This window comes from Hypomesus transpacificus, chromosome 15, assembly GCF_021917145.1.
Source record: "Hypomesus transpacificus isolate Combined female chromosome 15, fHypTra1, whole genome shotgun sequence".
In the NCBI taxonomy this organism is placed as follows: domain Eukaryota; kingdom Metazoa; phylum Chordata; class Actinopteri; order Osmeriformes; family Osmeridae; genus Hypomesus; species Hypomesus transpacificus.
The window spans coordinates 785727-811252 of record NC_061074.1 but is presented as its reverse complement, the minus strand read 5'-3'; the positions used below and the strand labels follow the sequence as shown (position 1 = coordinate 811252).

The 25526-nt window shown below is 47.3% G+C and overlaps 3 protein-coding genes across 3 annotated transcripts; 1 reads left to right on the top strand and 2 right to left on the bottom strand.

Annotated features, from left to right (window-relative positions):
- Window positions 1–342: 342 nt before the first annotated feature.
- On the top strand, window positions 343–3816 carry mrps22 (mitochondrial ribosomal protein S22). Its single transcript, XM_047035758.1, has 8 exons — window positions 343–479; window positions 908–1068; window positions 1220–1384; window positions 1474–1617; window positions 1877–1960; window positions 2303–2448; window positions 2674–2782; window positions 3429–3816. The coding sequence occupies exons 1-8, from the start codon at window positions 353–355 to the stop codon at window positions 3516–3518; spliced, it is 1026 nt and encodes a 341-aa protein (XP_046891714.1). The 5' UTR covers window positions 343–352; the 3' UTR covers window positions 3519–3816.
- An 84-nt stretch (window positions 3817–3900) lies between these two features.
- Window positions 3901–14348, bottom strand: LOC124477758 (coatomer subunit beta'-like). Its single transcript, XM_047035757.1, has 22 exons — window positions 14114–14348; window positions 13258–13395; window positions 12984–13070; window positions 12713–12839; window positions 11654–11802; window positions 11260–11406; window positions 11048–11147; window positions 10706–10848; window positions 10202–10401; window positions 9964–10074; window positions 9753–9841; window positions 9542–9648; window positions 9176–9319; window positions 8747–8877; window positions 8223–8430; window positions 7927–8037; window positions 7512–7726; window positions 7254–7346; window positions 6842–7022; window positions 6342–6410; window positions 4879–6159; window positions 3901–4639 (listed from the first exon to the last, which is right to left on the bottom strand). The coding sequence occupies exons 1-22, from the start codon at window positions 14114–14116 to the stop codon at window positions 4547–4549; spliced, it is 3927 nt and encodes a 1308-aa protein (XP_046891713.1). The 5' UTR covers window positions 14117–14348; the 3' UTR covers window positions 3901–4546.
- Window positions 14349–15165: 817 nt separating this feature from the next.
- Window positions 15166–17401, bottom strand: LOC124478060 (retinol-binding protein 2-like). The gene is made up of 4 exons (XM_047036168.1): window positions 17268–17401; window positions 15739–15917; window positions 15488–15589; window positions 15166–15239 (listed from the first exon to the last, which is right to left on the bottom strand). Exons 1-4 carry the CDS (start codon window positions 17338–17340, stop codon window positions 15186–15188), a joined length of 408 nt encoding a protein of 135 aa, XP_046892124.1. The 5' UTR covers window positions 17341–17401; the 3' UTR covers window positions 15166–15185.
- Between the last annotated feature and the right edge of the window lie 8125 nt (window positions 17402–25526).

Here is a 25526-nt window from a genome sequence, read left to right as displayed (position 1 = left end):
TTGTCTGCTTGTCCTTAGGTGCAAATCAGCTCTTGAACTTCACACTACTCGGCAGTCCACTGTGAGAGTTAAAGAAGTGACTAATGAGCGCCACCTGCTGACCAAAATGACATCTGCTTGAAGTTGCAAATATTAACAAGCCGAAAAAGGGACAGCAGACAACTTTTCACATTTTCTTAAAGGTATTTCGGGGACCAGTGCACTTTTTATTAAGCTTTTTTAATATTATATTTTGTTTTTACTCTAACAATACCAACACTCAAAATACATTTGGTAAGTTGTGACTCAATTCCCCATGTTTCATCTCGGGTTGAGTTGAAAGGTCACGTCCATTTCATGACGTAAGTAAAACATGGCGACGATCGGTGCAGCACGGTGTTTGCTAAGAAGCTGTTCTCGGATAAAAAATGTCGATTCTCACTCGAATATGTTTGGCAGACGTAGCAGACGGATGCTGTGTAGTGCATCATCGGACATCAGTAAGCCCTCTTGTATTTAATATTCTTCAACGAGAACTCCCAACTACTGACCTTGTAGCATGTGTGACACTGTCTAGCCAGCCAGTCAGCACAGCAGCAACAGCATTTAACCAGCAATTGAATTTAACCTTCATAGAAAGCTATTCAATTCACTTCAAAATGCAGTTTCAGATAACCATTGTCTGCATTATCAATGGCACATTTTAGATTCGACAGTTTGATACATGTCATTGAAATGTAAGTGAGTTTGTCATTACTGTACTTATTCAGTGACCGGTAATTGCAAACTGCTCAACGACCTTAGTGAGCATCAGACTTAGTTAGCCAGCAAAGTAGCTAGCGCACTAATTTTAAAGTTAGTTAGATTATCTAAAATACTGTAATGCATCATAGTTATCATTGACTCCCTATCCTTTGTGCGTCTCAAGACAACCCAGACGTACATGTCAACCCGAAGTTTATGGACGAGGAAGTGCAGAATATCCTGACGAGGATCACTGGCTTGGACCTCCAGAAGGTGTTCAGACCCCAGAAACAAGAGCTGAAGCCACCCACCTACAAACTCATGACAGATGCCCAGCTAGAGGAGGTGAGCCCTCTCAACACACACACACACTCACACACACACACACACACTCTTGTGCACCGTAGCCAGTGGAAAAACAGCTGCCAAGCCCATACCTGCATACCTGCCGCACGCCTATGTTGTGAACCTTTCCAGTGCGTGTGTGTCCCCTCAGGCCACTGTGAAGGCCAGGGAGGAGGCGGAAAGACTACTGAAGATGCCCCCAGTGCTGCCCGAGAGGAAGCCCATCGACGACGTCCTCTCCGAGGACAAGATCCTGGAGGGCATGGACACGGCCAAATACGTCTTCACTGACATCACCTTCAACATCCCCCACAGGGTGTGTGTCTGTCTGAGGCAGCATAAGGGAGTGGGTCTCAAAGCTTTGCCCGTGCTTCCTCCTCCTGACTCTCTCGGTGGGCGTTGCAGGAGCGCTTCGTCGTGATCCGGGAGCCCAGCGGGACGCTGAGGAAGGCCTCCTGGGAGGAGAGGGACAGGATCCTCCAAGTGTACTTTCCCAAAGCAGGACGGAAACTCACAGCGCCCCCTGTCTTTAAGGAGGAGAACCTCAAGGTGGGACTTCCAGAGGGACTCGATGGGAAGGTTCTAGATCAGGGGTGGAGCAGGGAAACATCTAAAACATGCAGGACAGCGGCCCTCGAGGACCAGGGTTTGACACCCCTGTTCTAGATTGACATGCCATTGTTGGCGAGGTTTCTAAGTAGACCCACTGTTGAGTGTCTCCTTTTGTTCCTCTCTATCTCTCTCTCTCTCTCTCTCTCTCTCTCTCTCTCTCTCTCTCTCTCCCTTTCTCTCTCGCTCTCTCTCTCAGATTGTATTTTCCCAGGACCGCCACGAGGATGTGTTGGACATGTGCGTCGCTCAGTTTGAACCAGACTCGTCAGGCTACATCCGGGTAAGATATCCACCCAAACACCCTCCTTTCTATCAACCTGTCTGGGCTACTTTTTCCCATTGCTTACAATTGTTCTACTTTACTGCTATCGTGAGAACCCTTATATGCCCAAGGTTTCTTCAATTTTGAGGTCTTTTTTATTTATTGAGGGGCTATGTTGACCATTAGTTCTCATCATTAAGCATCTGTGAATCCCTTTGTGACACTGCTTGTAAAAGGGGTGTACAAATATGTGGTTTGTTTGGCTTCGCCAGATGCAAGTCACTCATTCCATGTAGAACAGTCATCTGGCAGTGATTGACGTAGAACACTGTCTCCCTATTGGCTGTCTCCGGGGTCCAGGTCCACGCGGCGACCTATGAGGACCTGGAGAAGCAGGGAAAGTACGAGCTACTGCGTTCCACCAGGCACTTCGGAGGCCTGGCCTGGTACCTGGTCACCCACAAGAGGGTGGATGGCCTCATCATAGACATGCTCCAAAGAGATCTGTGAGTGTGTGTGCGTGTGTGTGTGTGTGTATGCACTTGCGCGTGCATGAACTCCCCACTAAGTGCTGTCTCATGTCAGTAATGCTCTCGCCGTGAAGCAAGATCATCTGTGTTGTGATCATGATGTAGGATTTTCTGGAAAGCAGTCCTATCTGCTCTTAGACGTACCCTCCCTCAAATTTCTACCCAAGAAATGTCCACCAATCCTCCCCATGCCTCCCCCAGGGTCCAGGATGCGGTCAGTGTGGTGCGTCTGCTCCACATGGCCCACCCTCACTGTCAATCAGCCCAGGAAGCCAGCAGACAGGGGGCGGCAGGGCTGGACCTGCTCAAGGTGAGGTCCCACCAGCCAGTATGGCACTAGGCCCCCTACACCAGACGGGCTCAGGAGCAGTGCCAACACTTTACATTTCTCCCTTGCTCGCTCCCTCGGGGTTATGATGGCTGGGATACTTGGAGGTGAGGAATATGTAGTATGTTCACCAAACTGGCGAACCACCCCTTGTTTGAATGAGTTTGAAAGCTTGTTGGGGGTCATACGGGTGGGCGATTCAGAGTGCTTTGTAGTGAGGTCATGCCATGGCCTTCTCATGTTCCCTGTGAGGCGAGGTTTGTCCCTGCGGTGGGAATCTGGGGGCCAATCCTGGGGCACTTCACTTCCCATTAGGCCTCAGGGTGACCCCTGACCTCAGTCATGGAGAAGGACAGCCACTCAGCGTTTCAGAGTACAGACACACATACGGGTTGCCATTGTCAATGAAATGTTCGTTTAGGGCCTCTTGTTCAGCCACACAGACATGTCGGTATAATTAGTTGCTGACCCACTTATTCCAGACCAACATCTTGTCAGCTCACCAAATCATTTGTTTTGAATATGTATTTAACCTTTTGGCTACGAAACCAACATACATTAGCGTGCCTTTTGGTAGCAAAAGATTGAAGCTAGTTCCTTACAGAATGTATCTGCCCCTCCCCTCCAGGTGTACACCCAGCTGGAGTCTCAGAGGGCAGGCTACATCGAGCTGGCTCTGCAGGCCCACCAGCAGACCCTGGCAGAGAGCTCCGCTTGACCTCACCTGCCATCCTCCGGGACACGGCCCCTGCCCGCCCCGCCCGTCTGATACCAGCTCCACAGGCAGCAGGATGTCTGTCGAATCATGTCAACTGCTGCCATGCTCTGTCAACTGACAAATACAGCTCGAAAGTGGTGCATTCAGTGACATATATGCCCGTATCAGTAACTGTTGGGATAGAGTTCGTCCAGTGATGTTCTGTTGTTGGAGCACCACACATGATAAATGGGCAAACGTGACAGCTGACTGGATACTTTATCTGTACTGAAAGTTAACATTCAAACTCAACAGAAACCTCATGATTTATGTACATACAAAATAAAAATGATTCTTTCTATACACCTTGTCCCCTATTAAATCATTCTCAGAACATCAAATATCGTCAATGAGAAGATGAAACTTTTAATTCCCTTTACTAATCCAGACACACTTGCCAAATTAAGGCAATCTAACAAAAACATGTATAAGGCACTTGGATGCACATCTATAAAGAACAATTTCCCTATAAAAAGCTGTCTAGATTAAAAAGGCACGATAACAGAGGTCTGCAATACTAAAACATAAGGTACTGAATGTTGCCATGACAACACTAGACTTGGGACACGACAGATGGACCCATTCCTGTGGATAGTTAAAGAGGCAGTATATTTAGGAAGAAACGCATGCATTAAAGTGTAGTGTCGATCGTCAGCTCCGCTGACTTTTGCAGCATTCTAAATAGACTCCATTTTGAAAGAGTCCACAGTTAGCTCTAAAGGAGGTATAGATGTGGTAAACTATTGCTTTTCCATCTTGAAAAGGCCACGCGTTCACATACTGTCTATTGCAAGTGTACAGTACCTGATTCACCATAAAGAGATATGAGATTTTATCAAAACCTATTAAATCAAATACTGTAAAAACACAATTCAAGTTTCCCCCTCCCCATGTCACCCTTGTATAGAAAACACCACCCTTGCATTGAGTGAGAGAAATGCTGTGTGTTCTTTGGTCACATTCAGTGGAATTTCTGCCGTAGGAAGTCATCAGTCATCCATGAAGTCGTCATCCAGGTTGACGTCTGAGGTGTCAATGTCATCATCCAGGTCAAAGTTGTCCAGGTCCAGATCGTCCAGACCCTAGATGGAAACACAAAACAGTTTCAGTGCAAAATATACCGTGTGTGCAGGTGACAGTGTAACTGTGTGTTAGCAGGTGTTTGACGCTGAGGGTTTGTGCAGCTGTGTTCAAAATGTAACAGGCGCACATCTGTGGAGATAATTAACCGATATGTGATAGAGAAAAACATCATTTCCAAAAGCAACAAAAGAGATTTTAAACACTGGTTGAATGAGAGCAGCACAGAGCCATTAAATACCTCGTCGTCCATGTCCAGGTCCTCTGCTGCCCCCGGGGCCGGCTTCTCCTCTGTGGGGGCCACTACTGGGACCACAGGCTGCGGGACAAGCAGAGAGGGGGCAAGCATGGGCTGGATGGGGGCCAGGCTGGACCCCGTCTCCCCTGGGAGCGCTGGTGAGGCTGGGGCTGCCACTGGAGCTATACATGAGAACGGGTCTAGGTCTGAGAAGAAGTCTAGTGCTGGGGCTGTAGCTGGGTCTGGGGCCGGGGCTAGGGACGAGAAGGGCTCCAGTACTGGTGCCATAGCTGGGAAAGGGTCTAAAAGTGGTGCCGGGACTGACTTTGGTTCTTCCACTGTAATGAGGTCCTCTACTGGATAAGCCGGTACAATTGGTTCTGGAAGTACCTGTGTAACAAGTGTTTCGGACACTGCCATTGTATCTATGGTAACCGTCTCAGGTGTTGGCTCATTTGCTAGGGGTTCTGGTGCCACCTCGGTAACAGGTGTTGCTTCTGTTGCTATGGCTTCTGTAGCTATGGCTTCTGTTATGACCTCCTCTGTTACAGATACTTCTTCTGTTGCTATGGACTCTGATAGAAGTTCAAAAACCGTATTGGCATCTGTTACTGTGGCTTCTGTTGCTACCACCGTCTCTATCGCAACAGCCTCGGGTGCTTTTTCGGTTGCTATGGCTTCTGGTATGACTGAATCTGTCACCGGTGCTTCCTCTGTTGCCATGACCTGTAATGTTGCCTCGTAAGCATGAGTTACTGTCTCTTTATTGTGATCTTCCTCTGTTGCCAAGACAGCATCAGCTAAAGGTGCTGGATCTGTTGCTATGACTTCAGCTGTTGAAGCTACATCCTCAGCAGCCTCCTCTGTTACCATGACGTCCTGCTCTGGGCTTTGTACCATATCTGGTATAGTTAGGGGGGTGTCTGTACCCAGTAAGTCTCCCTCTGCAGTGACTGGAACCTCCTCTTGCTTTGTAATGGTATCTTCCACCTCTGCTGTCACTTCTGGCTCGGCCACTTCAACAGAAATGGGGGCCTCCTCTTCTGCCATGATGGGCTGTTCCACTTCTGTGACAGGTCTTTCTTCTGCTGCCACGGCAATAGACTCTTCCACAGCTGCTGTGACGGACTTCACCTCCTCCATGGCAACGGGCTCATCCACTGCAGCCAAGACAGGTTCCTCCTCTTCCATCGTAATGGCCTCTTCCAGAACAGGGGCTTCTGGAGCTGCAGCGGCTACCACTTCTGCCACTACGGGGGGTTCCTTCATGAACTCAGCCACCGTCTATAGGAAATTAAAATACCACAATGGAAAAAAAAACGTCCAATCAAAAAAACAAATTAAAAGAACAATTCAATTGAACAGTGCAATTTAAGTAGAAATTCAGGGCCATATTTGCAGCTTTTAAAAGGCTGGCTAAGCTGGGAAACTCGTGTGTTTCAGAGGTGTGATGTTCCAGATCGCACCTCTGCAGACGTCCCTCCTGTTGGCACGTAGCCGGAAGATTCCTCAAGGACACTCCGATCCTCGCTGGGCTGCAGAGGGGAGAGATTGGAGCTAATGAGCGGGCAAAGCCATGAAATGAGAAAAGATGCTAAATGAAAACATCAAAGCTCAACGTCGTGTGCATTCCGTGAGCGGTGTACAGAGCAGCTATCGTTAACCTTAAAGCACCCAGGGTGGCTGGGCCGCAGTGAAGTTTGTCAGAGCAGGGTTTAAATACCAACCACACGCCGTCCCACCTAACCCTAGCCTATTGACAACCCCCCAAAACAGGTCCGATTTGGACCATACCTTGAAACCCTCTTCTGGGTAAAAGTTGTCTCATGATGTATGTATTTATGGATGATGTTTAATGAGTAGACCAGTAGACCAACACAGGGCTGTGGAGATCCTTCACATCCAGCTTTTCAATGGAGACTCTACCCACCGCCCGGCACCAGCTCCGGCAGAGTGACCAACTGACCGTGATCCGGGGGTACTCAGCGGCAGGCCGCACGCACACGTGGGTCTCCCTCAGGTAGGTCTCGGCCAGCAGGGCCTGCTGGAGGCCAGGGAACAGGTTCCCGTACTCGGTGGGGTCTGCCAGCGCGTCGGCTGCCTTCTGGTTGACCTTGGACAGGCTGTCCTTCCACAGCTTCACCACTCTGCGGGTGGAGACGTCGTTAGGGGTGGAGCAGCACCCACCGCGTGCAGCGGAGCTTCCATTTAGAAGATCAAATCTCATCGTGTAGCCCTCTTTTTTACAAGCATGGTCACAGAGGGGCTTACATATGTCGAGCTAAAACAACTTTCAAAGAAGACAAGAAAAACTCCCAGGAAAACTCAAGAGAATTTGGATTAAAACTGACAAACAGTCTGGGTTAGTCTAGTAGTACCTTGACACGTGACTGGGCAGGTAGGTCCTAGCCAGAAACGCAGCCTCTGGCAGACGGTTGGTTTTGATGAGAATGTCCAGACATTTATCCAACCTGCGAGGGAGGGGCGGGGGGTTGGAGGGTAAACAACAACATCTGTAAGACTACAAATGAAATGATGGGGTCATTCTGTCCTTCTGCAAATCGCCCTGAGAACGTATGCACTGCAAATCGCACTCCTCCTTCTCGTACCCTCCGCCCATTTCCCCTCACACTCACTTCCCCTGCAGGAAATAGGTGAGGAACGCCACGTTGGTCTTGCCATCGCGCTCCGCCCCCTCCGCCAGTTTGCCCACCATGCTGGCGTTCCCGGAGGCTGTAGCCAGCAGGAGAAGACCTCCGTAGTCCTGGGCATGGTGCAGGCACTCCTGGGCCAAGCCAAACTGGCACTTGGTGGTGGCGAGCTCGGCTAACTGCTTCCACTTCTGCTCAGACTGAGGCCACATGGGAGGGAGGGAGGGAGGGAGGGAGAGAAGGAGGGAGGGAGGGAGGGAAAACACCATCATTAAACCATCACCAGCTCATGTTCAATTCCATTTCTCCCCAATCGACTCAAGAGTGCGAGCCTCTGTCTCTTTAGTGAGACCAGATGTCACATCTAGTGTGTGTGTGTGTGTGTGTGTGTGTCTCTTACCTCTGCCTCTATGGCCAGCTGGTAGGCTACCTTCAGCTCCCCCAGTTGCAGAGCCAGCTCGAACCTGTGCTCGGGGTCTGTGGACACGCCCAGGGCCTGCTGCCTGAAACCCTGGCCAGACACAGAAGAAGAAGAAGCTGGAGGAACACACCTACTGTCAGGCACACACACACTACTGACAACAGCCTGGTACCAGGGCTCAGCATGAACAGAGATGTGCTCTCACACACACACACAGACACACTCAAACATATATGAGCACAAACACACCCACACACACACTCAGACAGACCTACCTGCTTCTCCAGGAAGTGGGCGACCCTGGTCCTCTGCTCCTTGGGGATGGTGGGCAGCACCCTGTCGGCCATGCTGAAGTCTCTCCTCATGACCGCCGTCTGGTACTCCAGCACCGACACCAGCAGGGAGAAGCTGACGATGTTGAGCTCCTTGTCTCCCAGGTACAGACGGTCGTCCTTGGGGATGTAGCCCAGCAGGTACATGGTTCTGCAGCCCACAGGAGAGGGGAACACGGACAGGGAGATGTATGAAGGCGCTACGTTTTTATGCCAGGAGGCAACACAATGCGCATCATCACATGAGGGGGAAAAAAGGCATGGCGTGCCAGGGTGAAAACGTCATTTTTGTTTCAACATAATTGTTCTATGGATCTGGTTCGAAATAAGTCCATTGGCAACTGACGGCGCGTGCTGACTGGAGGGAGATGTGGACTTTAAAGTTCGGAGAATCTGATTGGAAGAGGCTGAAGCCGACTGGAAGAGGGAGAATCGGATTGGAAGTTTGTTTGTTTGTTTGACGGTACCTGTCCAGGTGGGCTATGGTGACGATCTCTCCCCCGACGTAGTAGTTGAGTCTGTTGACGGAGCTGGTGTAGATGAAGCAGTCTCCCACCCAGATGCCCGTCTTCACCACCTCCTGGATCTCCCCAAGCACCTGCCAGGAGTGGGAGTGTGTGTGTGTGTGTGTGTGGGTGTGTGTGGGGGGGATTGATAGAGAGGGGGAGGGCGAGAGAATAAGAGAGGAAAAGAAAGAAGAAAGAGAGAAGACAGACAGAGAGGAGAGAGAGAAAATGATGAAACCAGGAGAAATGGAAGAAAAAAAACAAAGCAAAAAACAACAAAGATAAGTCGAAGTTTTCAGTAAATCTTTCATTCTGTGCCGGCGTTCTGCCTCCTCCCTCAGTCTCTGCCCAGACAGGCTGGCTGGCTCTGGTGCTCCAGCGGCCTCCTACCTCGAAGGCGTCCTCGATCCCGTCCTCCGTCACCCCCTCCTTCGTCTCCTGGGCGACGGCCACCTTCTCAGACAGGTAGCGCAGCACGAAGAAGGACTCCTCCGTCGCGATGCACACCAGCTCGCCCGAGTCTGACCAGAAGATCTGAGCACAAGGGTCAGAGGTCAGGCATAACGTCGGAAGTCAGGTGGACTATCTGAACCACTAGAAAAGTCAGGAAAGTGAGTGAGAGTAAGTGTCCGGAAGTAAATTCAACTTTTATTCCTTCACATTTCTACACTGGACACAGTCCATTCCTGGTCCTGTCCCAAATCCTCAGATGTGGTGAGCAGCAGTGTAAAGGTCAGGGGTCGTCAGCTAACTCACATGTTTGGGCTGGATCTCAATGCGCCGGACCAGCTCTGCGTTCTCCCAGTCGTAGAACGCCAGACCACTGGTAGACTTCACACCCAGCAGGAAACCCCCGTGGATACCTAATGCACACACATGGATATTGGCAAACCAACACAACTACTCCTTTCAGCACGCTAATAATTCCGTGTGCAAAACCTTTGCTCCCAGAAACACACAAACTCACCTTCAGCACCAAAGTCTGGTTTAAACGCTTTCTTCTCCTTAAAGTTCTTGAAGATTTTAATCATACTGTTGCTTTCTCTAATGGCATACCTGTAGGAGGCAGGAAAAAAAGTAACAATCAGTCAAAGTTCAATCAGCGCTACCACGTCGGAACGTGTCTGGACCATGGACGACCATGTCTGGTCCGTGTCACCGTGGTGTGTTTGACCTACTCAGAAGAGTCGTGGGCCCAGACAAACTCCTGGGCTGAGCCGAAGCTCTTGTTCCTGAGAGCCATGGCGGTGTAGATGATGTACTCTCCGTCTCCACACACCACCACGAACCTGAGGATGACGGACGACACACACGTCTTTTGAATGAAACGCATACATTTAGACACACACACACACATTCCCACTGGAACACATGTAACCCATCACCCCGCCCATCCACCCACCCACAGACACACACCTGCCGTTGGGGTTGTGCTGGATGGTCTGGGGGTAGATCTCACAGCTGCCCATGTCCTTGACGGCCAGGGGGAGGCGCTCTCCGTCCCGGATCTCTGCATCTCCCATGGCCTTCAGGTTGGCCTGCTGCACCTCTGAGTGGCGCGCCCACATGATCTTTCCACTGGCGTCCATGGACATAGCCGGCTCCTCACGGCCCAACTGAGGGAGGAGGAGGAGGGGGAGGAGATGAAGGGGTTACAGGGAGGCGTCAGGGAATTTGTGGAACGAGGGAGGACACGTCAGAGCAGAAGGTCAAGGGTCCGAATCTAAATATGCTGAAACAGAGATGTTTCCATGAACCAAAGTGCCAGTGAGTTTTATTTTTGGGGGCAATAAGAAACCCAAAGTCAACGTCAAGACAAAGTCAAGACAAAACCATCAAAAGGGAGCCTCACAGAGGTGAATGCTGAGGCTGAGCAGTGCAAAGCACTATGGGAGGTGTAGTCCTTTCCAAAAGCAGTACCTTGATGAGGATGCTTCCTTCGTCGTAGCCCAGAGCCACGCTGTTGGAGCCGCGCTGGCCACACACACACCACACACGCTCCATGCCGTAGTTTAGCGTGTTCTCTAGGCGGTATGTACTGGAGTGCCAGACTCGCACGGTGCCTGTGTGAGAATGTGTGTGTGTGTGCGTGAGACAGAAAAGTGAGGTGAAAATATAGAAACATGAACACGCCATACAACACACAATCCACAAAGGACAACCAACTGATTGTCCCGAGTCTAAAAACGACATGGATGTAGAAAGTTACTAACAAGGGAGCAGTTGAAAGTATGGGGAGGTCTAAGAGACTCCATTACCCACCGTCCTCGGAGCCTGTGAGGATGATTGGCAGTTCAGGGTGGAAACTAACACAGGACACATTCTGAGCATGGCCTTCCAGAGTCTGCACACATGTCTTGTTCTGGAGCAGAGTACACAGTTGTGAGACAAGAGTAAATAATGTGTGTGTGTGGTCATGAGACTGACCATGTGTGTGTGTGTGTGTGTGTGTACACGCCTGCATGTGAGAGTACCTGGTAGTCCCAGATCTTAACAAGGCGGTCATCTGCCCCAGATATCAGGTAGGGCTTGTCTCCTCCGCTGTAGTAGTCGATGCAGTTCACCCCCTTCTCATGACCCTCCAGGGTGAAGTTAGGGGTGTTGGACCCCAGCTGCCACACCTGCAACCCCCCAACACCCATGCAGTCCATAACCAGCACACACTTAACTGACACCAACACATAGTTGAACACAACAGACTCACTACAGAGTTAAGAGAAGTGTTAGACAAGGACTGAAGGTATTTTGTTATCTTGTCAGGTAGTTTGTTTCTGTTTGTACTTGAATCGTGATTGATGTTTTTGCACGTGTGTGTTTATACATGCAGGTGTGCGCATGCGCATGCAGGTGTGTGTGTGTATGTAGAACCTTAATGGTCCTGTCCAGAGAGGCGCTGGCAAACTGGTTGTTGTCTTTGGGGTTGATGACGATCTGCATGACGTAGTGGGTGTGGCCTTCGAACACCTGACCACACACCCACTTCCTGTCCCAATCCCACAGCTTGATCAGCATGTCGTCTAGAGGATCGCAAACACACACACACAAAATCTAGATATACTTTGAATGCTTGTTTTTTTTATTTATGTGTGTGTTGACATCTTCATGATTGCTTGTGTGTGTGTGTGTGCAGTTTCCCCTAGGATTTTTTTTAGCAGTGGGGGCAGGTCAGGTCTACCCCCCCCGGCCAAAACAAAGTGCTAACCCTATATTTCGGAGCAGCTTAATGTACAAGTCTAATATCTAATGTAATATTGCACATATTTTCGTCCTATTTCCCCTAAAGAAATAATATTAGCATACTTAAAGATACCTTACAGTATGTTCTAAATGGCATAAATGCTGCCAGTTAATAATTGACGTAACAACTTATTGTAAATGCAGTGGCCTAGCCTACACATTAAGGTAGGCCACTGGGAAGCATGTACACTGTCTGCTTCATTTGATCTTGATAGGATAAGCATTCTGTAGCAAATAATAACAATATACACACTATGTATTCATTAAAACTAGGCTACTTAAGCATAATAATGCACCTAAAATACAAATGTGAGCAAGGGCAGCAATCGCTATTGAATCAACAGACGTGCAATTTCGCAAGCAGGGGAAGAATATAAACAACGAAAATCACCAGTTAACTTAATTTAAATTTGCAATAACTATAGACTAATACAATAACAGGCTTAAATGAACTGACAACATAAGTTATACGACTTTCAGTTCTCAAGGACGCACACGCGCAATCTCACCTGCGCTGTGAAGCGCGTCTGTGCTATTCTCCGACATGCTCTCTGACAATCACAGCTGATAGACGGCCTCAAATTTTGTACAGCTCTAATTCTGATACCGTGGCGGCAGAAATTTAACCGTGGCGCGCCGCCACGGTAAAATCAACATAGGGGAAACACTGGTGTGTGTGTGTGTCCGTACCACTGCTGGTGAGGATGTAAGGCTGTGTAGGGTGGACTGCTATACAGCGGATGTAGTCCGAGTGGGCCTCGAACATGTGGCTTCTCTCCAGCGTGTTGTAGTTGAACACTCTGATCTGCATGTCATCCTGCGGAGGACAGAGAGAGAGAGAGAGAGAGAGAGAGAGAGAGAGAGAGATACGGATGAACACAGGGAAGGGAGGGAACGTAGTCGTTCCTGGGAAGCGTTCGCAAAAGCTGTATGCTGCGTGTGTGTGTGTGAGAAGACTTACAGCTCCAGCAATGACCCAGTGTTTGCGAGCCACAAACTTGGCCACTCTCACGGGCAGGTCACACACCTCGAACGTCTTCACCAGGGTCTGAACACACACAACATTCACACAAACCATCAGAGCAAGTCACAGTGGAAGTTCTTGCTGTTTTGGAAGCTGCCTCTACAGTAGATGAAATCGTTTTGGTTTTAGTGCAAATATTTAAGGCTAGCCAGGAAAATGCATAGATGTTAGATGAATGGATTGTTTGGCCGGAGGAGTGAAGGGTTTGTACCTGGGTCTCGTGGTTCCACACACACACACTGCCATTGTAGAGGCTGGCCACCATCCATGGTTCTGTTGGGTGCAGGTCGACGCTCTTCACACGGTCTGACCTAGCGGTCAGCTTCCGCTTGATGTCCAGACGCAGGGGCTGGGGTGAGGGGGTTTCAGAAATAGGTAGATATGATGGATGGACAGATTGATGGATGGAGTTGGTTATGAAAATAGGGGAATGTGTTACAGTGCAGTACCTTTAAACTATTGTGACAGGGCGCTGTCGGACTTTGCTGGTAAAAGCCTAGTGTGGACTATTCTATTTTTACATTACTTGCGTTGGTGTCTGCAAAAGGTTTCTTTCTGTTTGTGTTGTCATTCCTAAACGGGCTCACGTCAACCTCAAAGCATGAAGAGTAAGTTGATGTGGGGGCGTGTCTGTGTATCCCCCTCATTCCCGATTTGAGCTGCTCGACTGCACTTGCTTTCAGCGATTATTTACATGTTTTCAAGTTGTGAAAATAGATAATAGCTCGCTACTATTGTAATGTGAGCATGTTTTGACAACTTTTTGAATACACGGGCCTAGTTGATAGTAGAGAGCAGTTACGAAGCTTGCTTCAGTAGCCTTAACAACGTTCTACTGTTTCCATTTTATGGAATGCTGAAACGTTTCTTCATGTTGCGTGACATTATGTGTTAATTTATAAACGATATAAGGTAACCTACTGTAGTGCGACGATATTATACTATGTTGCAAAAAACTGTCGTAAGATACAACGCTTTATAAGAAAATTTGAGATCGGTTTTGGAAAGGTGATGCCTCGAATAAGAGCATGTATTTTATTACCAAAGTTTAATTCATTAAGCCTTACCATGTTTCCAATTCGGCGGGTGGTGTTTTATAAAGTGCCCGTCCTCCCAGCAACACGCGTCGGGCTTGAACAGGGAGATTGAGTGGATAATCTTTGGCTACGTGGATTCTATGGGGTTTCCTGTCTATGCTCTTCGCAAGATCCGGTGGGGAGCTGGAACATGTTGTACTATAGCAGACAGCCTATAGGCAGTTTACAGAAACAGAATGGACGTGGGTAACAGAGGACCGAAGTCAATGTGAAGGTGTTTGGTTATTCGCAGATGTCTTTGAAATGAAAATTCCTCTCCCCTGTACCGTACTAAACAAATAAGCAAGTGTGGATTATATTTGAAACATTAATTAATTAAGATTTAATCAAAACATTCTAAGTAGGCAATTTCTGCAATTATTCTTAAGAGCTCAAAAAACAGGGACCTGTAAAGATAGACAAATAGAATTATGGTTGACAAAGTTGCAAATCAGTTTGCCATGAAGTTTAAATCAGTGACAGACAGACAGGCACGCACGTTTCTTTATTAATCCTATATCTCAGCAGATGCATATATGGGCTACATGCGTGACGACCTCCGCTTTATGTTAGTATAGCATTAAACTGCAAATTGCAATTATAAATCTTGCAGTTTCTGCTCTTGCGCTGTCATAGTCCATGTTGCTTCATCGTTTTATGTTCAGAGCTTCATTGATTATCATTGAAAAGTGTCCTTGTGGTGTAGATAACACCGGCAACTCCAAAGAGTTATCTGATAACATTAAAAATGTATTTTAATCTTTTTTAGTATTCTACCAAATTAATTAGGCTACTTTTTAGTCAGCTTTATCTTTATCAAAGAATTAACGCCCAGACCTTGGTTGGAGATTGAATCGAGAAAAAGATGTGTTCATAAAACGGCAGCAAATCCAATAAATCATGCATGCTTGAAAGAACACATGCAGAAATAACTCATAACTCACTACACTTGACAGTTGGATGATGTATTAATTGGATATATATATACAATGTCATCAAAAACAGATCACACATTATGCCCCCCAAAAATGAAGCCATTAGTATCAGGTGATGAAATCAGTTTTTATTGTTTTTTCTTGAATACTTGGCGACAGACTTTATCTTTACAGGTGATTTCCTAAAACAGACAGACACTCAACATTAGATTAACACGTAATAAATATCAGATTTACAGTTACATAATATAAATGTATCTTGGCACATGTGAGTAGCTGAACGATTGCTTTGCTTTAACTCTCTCTCTCGCTTACTCTCACTCTTCCACCCCATTACACCTCTCTGTCTCTCTCTCTCTCTCTCTCTCTCTCTCTCTCTCTCTCTCTCTCTCTCTCTCTCTCTCTCTCTCTGTCTCTCTCTCTTTCTCACCTGGTGCAGTAGGTCTCCCTCAATCCAATGTTTCCAACCACGGTTTTCCTTCTCTCCCTTCTGGACACACACCAGCTTGTCTCCATCCCAGGTGACCAATGTCTGAGACACACACACACACACACGTATACCTTACACAAGCATACAGAGTTGAATCCGGAAGGCTAAGTGTTAAAAGCATTCATTGACACAGCCTTTCCAAGGTATGAATCTGAACTTTTCAAACTCTATGGTTTTGTCATCAGTCCTACCTTGACCACTCTGTTGTCCAGCCCCTTAGTGGTCTCCTCAAACTCCTCCCCTACTACAAAGTTCACTTCGTAGTTCCGGAAGGTGCTTAGGGTCTTGGTCTCGAATTTGTCTCCGTTCTGGACAATCACCTTGGTCTGGCTCAGGTGAGCTGCAATTTTCCTGGTGGCAAAGTCAATGTCTGCAGGACAGACAAACCATAGGGGCCAATAGTTAAAGATTAAATTAGAAATCATTGCAGAGGCTTTGCATGGCCCTGGGATATCAGTGTATGTCTATAGGGATACTTAATATGTTTTCATCTGTGTGTGCCAACATTAAAGGGATATTTAATATGTTTCCATTTGTCAGTCAAACTGCCACATCACAGGGAGTCCCATAAGCACATTAGGACTGAATTTGGATAAAAGAAACCCTAATGCCTTCTTCTCTATGTCCCCTGTGATGCCATATACCACACACACACACACACACACACACACACACACACACACACACACACACACACACACACACACACACACACACACACACACACACACACACACACAATAGACTTCTGCTGCAGTCTAAGAATTACAATTCCACTCAGCGCACTCTGTTGACAATCCCATTTACCCTTTTAAAAATGACCTTGGGTTGGAAATAGACCCAAATGAGTTTCACCACCCATTAAACATTAAGCCCCACCAAAGCCAACCACCCATTCTGATATTCATATTCCATTTGAAAATTCAATTTAAATCTGTCCATTTTTGTGATGAAACTCTCTTATTTACCCACCCAAAGCATATTTTTGTCTCCATTTCCATATTCAGCGTAATTTTCCCTTCGCTCATGGTAATGAGAGGCGCAGAATGAAACGTTACGGATTTAGGATTTTCGGATTTGCTGGGGTGAAACGCAGAGGGAGTGTTACAGTATGAATTGCAGATAAAGTTGTGAATAATGAAAGACTTTGGGGGTTGATCAATGCGGCGCGAGCGGATGGCGCCTCAGCCTAGCTTCCAAACGTCACGCCTGCGTGCCAGAGCCAGGTCGAAATTGGTCTCCTCCGGAAGGGGAAGGATGGGAAGACGGAAAGAGTGAATCAATATTTATTCGTCTTGATAACAGGCGGCGGGCGGATCACACTGTGGAGGTTAAGTTGGCCTGACAGCAGCTCAATAAGTAAATGAAGCACAGCCGGTGCATTCTTTCACACACATTCACATTCACACACACACACACACACACACTCTTTCTCTCTCTTCTTCCCTCTTTCTTTCTCATTCACATGCCCCCTCTCTCTCTTTTCCTCTCTGACTTTTATATCTGAACTTGACTTGTTTATCTCTAGATCCACTCTTATTCTCCTGTTTTCTGTCCTCTCTTTCATCCTTCTTCTGCTTCCCCTCTGTGTCTCTCTCTGTCTCTCACTCCCTCTCTCCTATCCTCCTACATCCTCCTCTCCTGTCCTCGCCCTCGGCCGCTCTCAAACATACTGGCAAGAAAACCTTGTTTTCGTACAGGCGGTAGAAGGACCACTTACCAATCGCCTTCATTATGTCCTCAAATTTGTCGTTGGATACCATCTCCCATGTTCCATTGTAGTCTGCAGGCATTTTGACGATGGTGTGTGGGTAAGGACCTGGAAATATCTAGCAGTGGACTGATAGAGATTGTCTGAAGAGCCCAGCCCTTTATACAGTGTGTGTGTGTAATGCTGGACTGAAGGGGCAGGGTCCGCTTGATAACAAGTCTGTCTCTGAGAGGACAGGGGAAAAGAGTTTGAGCGTGTACGTCGATTTCCTTTTGCACGTGTGTCTGAGTGGGTCGAAGCATTTGTGTGCATGTACAGTCTGTGCATGCTATGTGTGTATATGTGTGTGTTTGTGTGTGTTTGGGGGGGGGGGCGCACTTAGGATGTCTTACTAACAGCCACTTAACAGGCCAGTTAGATCACTTACTCATTGTAATGCACTGACAGAGATATAAAGATGGAGAGAATGAGATGGCAAAACGAGAGCCGAGGACCCAGATCAGTGAAAAACAGATCGGCAAAGAAGTTCCTTTCTCTTTTTGGAGACAAGTGAGACTGCAGGAGGCTGTTCTGCCATGCATGCCTGTTGAGAGTGGGAGATGAACTGACACTCATGTACCAATATCTATCTTAACAAGATTTCTTGTGAAATCTAATTCCTAAAAACAAGCACACATATTTGTATCTGTCCATATTTACTGAGAAGTTACTTGTCCACACGTGTCAGACTGTGTTTTCACTTCTGTAGCTTATTTTAGTTTTCAAAGTCGATGGCAAACGCCTTTTTATTGCAATCGAATTGAAACAATATTACGTCCATGAGGAAATCAGGATGTGTTTTAGTGTGAATGTGTGTGATCTATTCTGTGTCAATGTAGTGTCAATAAATTCAAGATGACCTAATACTCTGAACTAGTGTTGTCATATGTCCTATAGAGACAATACAGGTCACACCAGGACACCAGATAAGTGGCAATAAATTGTAGAGATTGTACCCCCATTGAAGCAGTTACCTTATAAAGCATGGCTAGTGAATGTATGCTGTGTGATGGCTTGCATCATGTTTAGGTTCTGCATGGTGATGGTACTGTGTTCATACACATAAGAGGGTGGTGATGCTTATGTTTGGTCGAGGACAAAACGAGGTAGAGAGTTTTCCTGAGTTTGTTTTATTATTGGAGATAAACAAAATGTGGATCTTCTATATACACAGACGGACCGAACACTGACACAAAAATACTGACCAAATACAATGTAGACACTCCCAAACTGACCAATACTACCCTGACCGTGTATTGTACTGTAATAATTACAAATTCGTTTGAATACATTACTTGCTTTATCAACACACACACGCACCCACAAGCTTCAAGACGTTTGAATCAAATACAACAGTACAAGAGATTGAGAGGTGTTTGGCAAATGCACCTTGTGAAAAAACCAGCAAATGCCTCGTCACCTTCCTAGGAGTTGCCTAGGTGTCAAAGGTCACTTCACAAGGCTCACACTTATCACACGTACGATAACATATTATGATGTGACACTCCTCATAACTGACCTCTTCCCTTTGGCCATTATAAACAGTTATAAACTGTTATAAACAGTGTGCATCTTGCAAGGGTTGGCTATCTCACTCGCTCTGCTTATCAAACCAAGCTGATGTAATCTTGGTTACATGGACACTTGCAGGGACCCTTGTACACTCACATACGAGGCATACTGTACAAGCGATCCTCTGTACAGGCTACAGATGGGCTCCTCACCTAGGTTACCACCCTTTGCATTGAGCAACATGTTACCAGTCACATCATGTTCTGGATATTTGATTGTATCTAGCAGCTTTTGATGTTTGTATTAAAATTGGTAAAGCAACAATTAAAGAGTATACTAGCAGTCCTCTTATTAGGTTCAGTTGTTTTCAGTGCGACCTTGGTTCTCTGTTGTGATTTCTAGATATGTCAGTGTATTCTTGTATTCTCTTGCTTACACACATGGGGGAGCTATTGCTTTGTTGAAAAACTTGTGGTGTTTTCTGAAGACAAAGATTGCAACTGTGGCTGAACTGTAGCTGTGGCAAGGGATTAAACGAGGTTCATTTGTGAGCTTTCATTGTATACTGTTTGTCTGTGTGTTTTCTGCTTGTGTGTTGGAATAATGTGTTCATTTAGCAGACGCCATGATACACAGAGGGCGATTTTCAACCTGCTACCTCTCGAGCTGCCATCAAATGCTCTAACCACTAGGCCGAATCCTTTACCATGGGTTGTGTTGGGGTTGTGTTGGGGTTGATCACAGGGCTGCGAGGATTCCTCTCCTGTCCTGACACTCCCGGAGAGTGTTGGACTGCTGTTTAGCTGTCTGGTCTGTCACTTTACCATGACCTTCTCTACCTCTCCCTCTGCCTGTTTCCCCTTCATCCCTCGCTCCATGCCTCTCCCACCTGCTCTGCTCATCCTCTATCTCCATCAGCTGGTTCTCCACGCACCTCTCTCTTTCTACATTGTGTCAAATATGTATTTGTGCATTTTTCCACTTTACACGTAAGTAAGCTCTTGCCCACCTATGGTCTCTGACTGAATAGTATTTGGGCTTTGTGCTTTGAAGTCACTGTAACAATTCGAAGGTCCACAATGTTCCACTGTGAACACAATAGAACCATTTTGCTTTCAGACTCGCTAGAAGAAAAATATGGTATTTTATACCAGGTTACAATAGTTAAAGCAAGTTCTATTATATTATGTATACAGACAGGCTTCTCTAACCATTAACTGATGATCTCTTTATGACTAACACATACACGCATTTTGTACTATGCTTGATCTTTTCTGTGTGCACATAATACACACATACACACTGACAGTACAGACATATCATTGTAAAGTTCAGTGAGTGCTGTTTTTGTGTGTGTGTGTGTGTTTGTGTGTGTGTGTGTGTGCGTGTGTGGTTAGTAACAAAGACATAAATGTCAGTTTGGAAATAGAGAATAATCTGGAACCATCTCACAAAAAGCTCACGTTGTGAAGTGAGTGAATCGTTTTTTTTTCTCCCACACACTCAGAAGGTAAACATATTTCTCTCCCCCCCATCAACACCAGCATCTGGCACCTTCACAGTCACCCCCACAGTTCCTCTGTTCTGCAGCCACACAGAAAGTGAACACTTCCCATGATTGTAGCTGTGCTGCATAGGGGTACCATGTCTAATCTGCTTTTGACATCTAAATATATAGATATCTAGTACAGGGAGGCGTGTTCTGCCATATATGTGTCCGAATGAAAACATTTATATTTCAATACTAAATAGAAGAGGGCTGGGATATTGGTGGTTGGAAGTGTGTGTGTGTGTGTGTTTGTGTGTGTGTGTCGTTGTGTCGTTGTGTGCTCTGTGTTTTGTCTTCCTTCCTGTTCTACCCTCAAAATTCTCCTTGATAATTCAGGTGTCCAGCTGCTATTTACATTTAGTCATTTAGCAGACGCTCTTATCCAGAGCGACTTACAGTAAGTACAGGGACATTCCCCAAGGCAAGTAGGGTGAAGTGCCTTGCCCAAGGACACATCGTCATTTGGCACGCCAACATGTAGGTTACCTTTCTGTTATACCCCCTATATTAGGAATGGGTGCCTACTTTCTATCTACTAGATTATTTGGCATATTTTAGGCAGTATCGATAGGTTGTGTGTGTGCGTGAGTGCGTGTGAGTGTGTGCATTCAAGGACCAATCTCAACGAAGTACAATTAGAGGTCAAAAAAGGTCAAACGCAAGAGATCACATTTGTGGGCAGTTAGAAAGCTCGCTCACCATAGGGCTAGAAGTTGTTGGGAAGTTAGGAGAGGCTATGTAATGTACTTGGCTTTGTATCAGTATAAAACATGTTTGATGAGTCTACTGGACACTCACACACACACACACACACACACACACACACACACACACACATACACACATGGCCCAGCATGTCTGGCAACCTGCAACTCCCTCCACACTTCCTCATCAATATTCATTATGTACACACCACAAGCCCTGCGGATACACACTCTGTCTTGCTCTCTCTCACACACACCCCACACTCACATTACTCACACGCAGATACTGAAACATATTCATACATACATACACACAGAGCAGCAAGGCAGCTGTGGTCAAAGATACTTGGGCAAGCCTAAAACCAACAGAATCAGAATCAGAAAGGGATTTATACGCCATGAAAGTTTGCACAGGCAAGGAATTTGCAGACAAACAGATACACACATACCCACTGTTCTTACTAGATTATGTGCAACAACTGACTGTTTCCTATTTGTCTCTAATGAAAGGATTAATTGAGTCCAGTGTGTGGTTCCAGGTCAATTCTATGAAAAATCCCACTGCAGCTGTAATGCTAGCAGGCCGTGTGGATGTAGAGTGTCTGGATAGGAGACATACCCTAATCCACGCCTCCAGAGCCTCTGGGTAATCTACCAACTTGTCCATCGACAGTGTCAATTGTCCCTCCAGCTAAGTAAGGGCTGACATGTTCTCTCTCTCTCTCTCTCTCTCTCTCTCTCTCTCTCTCTCTCTCTCTCTCTCTCTCTCTCTCTCTCTCTCTCTCCCTTTTTGTCTCCCTTTCTCTTTAACCCAGACCAATAACCCTAACCCTGTCCGTGTTTCTCTCACCCCCTTTCCCCCCCCCTTTCTCTCCATCCGTAGAGGAGCACACTCCCTCCCTCTGTCTCTCTCCATCTCGCTCCCAGACACCCTGTTCTCCCGCTCTTCTTTCAGTCTGCTCATCGTTCTCCCTTCACCAGGACCCCTTCCACACGCCTCTTAGACGCTCGCTCATCTCCTTCTTCTGGTCTCCGTGTCGTCTCCTCCCCCCCCTCCCTTCACACAGGCACGCTTCTCCTCCTCCTTCATCCCGTTTGCACGTGTGACAGGATGCCGTGAGCCCAAACACTCCCTGTGACAGCTGGACTGGGACCAGGAGATGGGGATATTCATTCTCTTCATTCTTTCTCTTCCTGTCTTCCAGTGAGTTCCCTGATCTCCAGGTCTGTGTGTCAGTCCTCCCACACCACCTGTCTTTGTCTGCGCTGAGGCGGCTTGCGTCACACCTTTGCCAGAGCCATGAGGAAACCTTGAAGAACATGTAACACCTCGAGTCTCTGGCTGTGGTCTGTTATTATCGGAGGAGCTGAGGGGATAATCAGTGTGTGAAAGCAACATTATTTGAGGTTGTGTTTTTGAATGGGGGTTTCTCGCCGCTTTGAGCACAACATTCAGATCCTTTTGCTTTGTTGCTTTGTTTTTGTCTTGTCGCTATGGTTGTCTTTGGAAGTATTAGGGTTTGTCTGTGTTTATGTGTGTGTGTGAGTCTTCCCTGTCTTGGGGCCAGAGGGCTGACTGGGTGTGACCAGTCGGTATTGGAGACAACCAGACCACAGTCAGACTGGCTCTGGAGATCTGTGATATCACTCACTACCAGACCGAGTTCTTTACTATCGCTACAATGACCTCACACACACACACACACACGTATACACACATACACACATGCACACACACCATTTGAGCCAGCTCCCACAATGAGTGTTGACTGCCCAGCTTAGCCCCACACAGAACAAACAATGACATCAGGAGGCAGAAGGCGTACATGCTGGATGAAGCCATTCTTTCAGTTTATCTGGGACTCACACGCTCACCCAAATGGATGGACACCCACATAAAAACACACGGACCAGTTCAACTGGTCAACTGGTCCCCCCATCCCCCCCCCCCCGATCAGCACACTCACACACAAGCATACACGCGCACACATCAAACGGGACACGCGCATGCACACACATTCAAAACATCTAACATCCTGAAGGTCACCTCTTGTGGTGATCTTGTCAAACTGACCTCTAGCTCTGGGTTTCCGATGTAACAATGGTCTACCTGGGCATTGATTATTCACAAATGTATATTTTAAGCTCTGGCATCTATTAATGGTCTCTCAAAGCACATGTCTACCTTATTCAGCCTGACAAATGTGAACTTGAGTGAAAGGACAAAGCGACATTTGCACAGAGGGAACACAACATGGCCGACCCGATGATGACTGCAATTATGTCATTTTCACCTCAACCCGAGTGCAGAGTGCTGGACGAGGCATGCATTAGGCCGGCTCAATGGCCCCTCCAGCAAAGACCGCCATTGTGAAGAAAGACTCCAAATCCTTTTTCATTCGATTTTTATTTTTTTAATGGTTGCGAGTACGGTGGACATTTTCACTCGGGTGTAATATTCAGAACTCCTGAGTGCTGCTCAAAGTGTGAGTGCTGATCTGTGTAATTAGTGACAGGACTAAAAACACGGTTTGAGAATGCTGTTAGCGAGATTGGCAAAGCCTCGGGCCACTTTCCCCGCTAAAGAGACACGAGAGAGGGAGAGCGATGGAAGGAGCCAGCGAGGAGAAGACAGGAAAGGGGGAAGGTATGAACGACGGTCAATAAAATGTGGGTCCGCATGAAAAGTCTTTCCTCATCTGTCGATCCTCCTTTTTTTCAGCTTCTTTTCTTCCGTCTGACCCCCTCTAATCTCTCATCCAATCCCTGTTTCAGGCTGTCAATCAGTCCTGGTGATGGATATCCTCCCTTTTCTCTCGCTGTCTCTCTCCCTTTCCCTCCCCAGCTCCCTACTTCCTTTCTTTCGGGCACCTCACCTTGATCTGTGACTGTGCCAGAGTTCTTGAGGTGACACAGGTGTGTGTGGATGTTCAAACAGAGCCGATACCAGCCCAGCAGCTTCCTCTTTCTAACTTCCATTAACCTCCTCCACCCTGCCTCGGCTCTGGGGTTATACACAGACGCACACACAGACGCAAACCGACACAAATACTTTTTGGACTCACTTCAATCTTTCTGTCTCTGTTTAGCTCTGCAAAGATTTGCCTCCATGTGTCTTTTGCAAAAACGATGTTAACAGTTTGTGTGGCATTGTTTTGTTGGAGCGTGCGTGCCCCCTGAGGACTAGCTGTCAGCCTTAGGACTGTAGTGTGGCAGTGTGTGGGGCTAGTTGAAATCTGATGCTAGTATATAGAATCAAACCCACCGGTGTGGAGAAGGAAATGAGAAAACAGGACAGCCAAACACAAAGCCACCGGGAGAACGATAAGGTGACCTTTGCTTCTCTAGAGAGAGAATGAGAGACAACTACAGAGAGAGAGATACAGAGAGAGAGAGCGAGAGAGAGAGAGAGAGAGAGAGAGAGAGAGAGAGAGATAGACAAAGAGAGGAGAGATAGACAAAGAGAGAAGAGATAGACAAAGAGAGAGAGATAGACAAAGAGAGAGAGATAGACAAAGAGAGAGACAAAGAGACAATTATAGAGAGAGAGTAATGGGGAGGAAGGGACAGGGCGACAGAGGAAAGCAAACTGAGAGAGGGCGTGGAAGGGATGAAAGGGAAGGAGAGGGGACAGAAGGTAATGAGTGAACAGGGACATGTGGAGCGTCAGAGAGAGTCGCAGCATCGCAGTGTGTGAGGTGACGAATGGAGATGGCACATGGAAGAGGCCAGCAGACAGTGTGTGGCTCACTTCTTCTCTGAATTTGTGTGAGCGACCGTCAACCCCCCATGCATGCAAGAGAATGTCTATTGCATACAAAGGGTAGCGTGTGTGCTTGTCAGTGTGTGTGTGTGTGTGTGTGTGCTGGTCAGTGTGTGTGTGTGTTTCAGGTGGGGGTGGGAGGGAGAAGATGCCCCCTCCATTGATAATGAAATTGCTGCCCCATTGTCGGGCCACGTGGGGTAAAGTAGAGAGAACCCACTGGGCTGACTTCATTAAAACCCTTTCCTCAGTGGCAGGATTTCTGAGGAGCAACACTCCCTTTCCCCACAGGCTGCGGGTGTGGTCATGTGTGAGAAAAGATAATGTGTGTGTGGGGGTGTGTGTCTGTGTTTGTGTGTGTGTGTGTGTGTGGGCGTGTGTGTGTGTGGCGAACACAGTGTGAGGAGCCACACTGTGTTTGCTCTTCCGCTGGTGATTGACATCCGTTGACAGCTGTGATATGGACGCCTCGCTCATTCCCTCCTCTTCCTCCTTGATCTGATGAGGTCCACCACTGTACACAGAGCAAGACAACTCGTTCACGCTCCGTCTCCCACCAAGCCTGTTCCATCTCTGCCCAGCTCCACCTCTGTCCATCACTCCAGCAGTCCTCCACCTTCCTCCCCATCCCTTCCCCATCCCCCCTCCCTCCTCCCCATCCCTCCCCATCCCTCCCCCATCCCCCCCTCCCTCCACCCCAT

Coding starts and splice junctions, on each gene's coding strand:
- mrps22 (XM_047035758.1), top strand. CDS start 353: ATGGCGACGATCGGTGCAGCACGGTGTTTGCTAAGAAGCTGTTCTCGG. Junction 1,618..1,876: donor TTAAGGAGGAGAACCTCAAG/GTGGGACTTCCA, acceptor TCTCTCTCTCAG/ATTGTATTTTCCCAGGACCG. Junction 2,449..2,673: donor GACATGCTCCAAAGAGATCT/GTGAGTGTGTGT, acceptor TGCCTCCCCCAG/GGTCCAGGATGCGGTCAGTG.
- LOC124477758 (XM_047035757.1), bottom strand. Junction 11,407..11,653: donor CTCTGGACAGGACCATTAAG/GTTCTACATACA, acceptor GGGGGGTTGCAG/GTGTGGCAGCTGGGGTCCAA. Junction 10,402..10,705: donor AAGGAAGCATCCTCATCAAG/GTACTGCTTTTG, acceptor CTCCTCCCTCAG/TTGGGCCGTGAGGAGCCGGC.
- LOC124478060 (XM_047036168.1), bottom strand. CDS start 17,340: ATGCCTGCAGACTACAATGGAACATGGGAGATGGTATCCAACGACAAA. Junction 15,590..15,738: donor TGGACAACAGAGTGGTCAAG/GTAGGACTGATG, acceptor TGTGTGTCTCAG/ACATTGGTCACCTGGGATGG. Junction 15,240..15,487: donor AGGGAGACCTACTGCACCAG/GTGAGAAAGAGA, acceptor TGTCTGTTTTAG/GAAATCACCTGTAAAGATAA.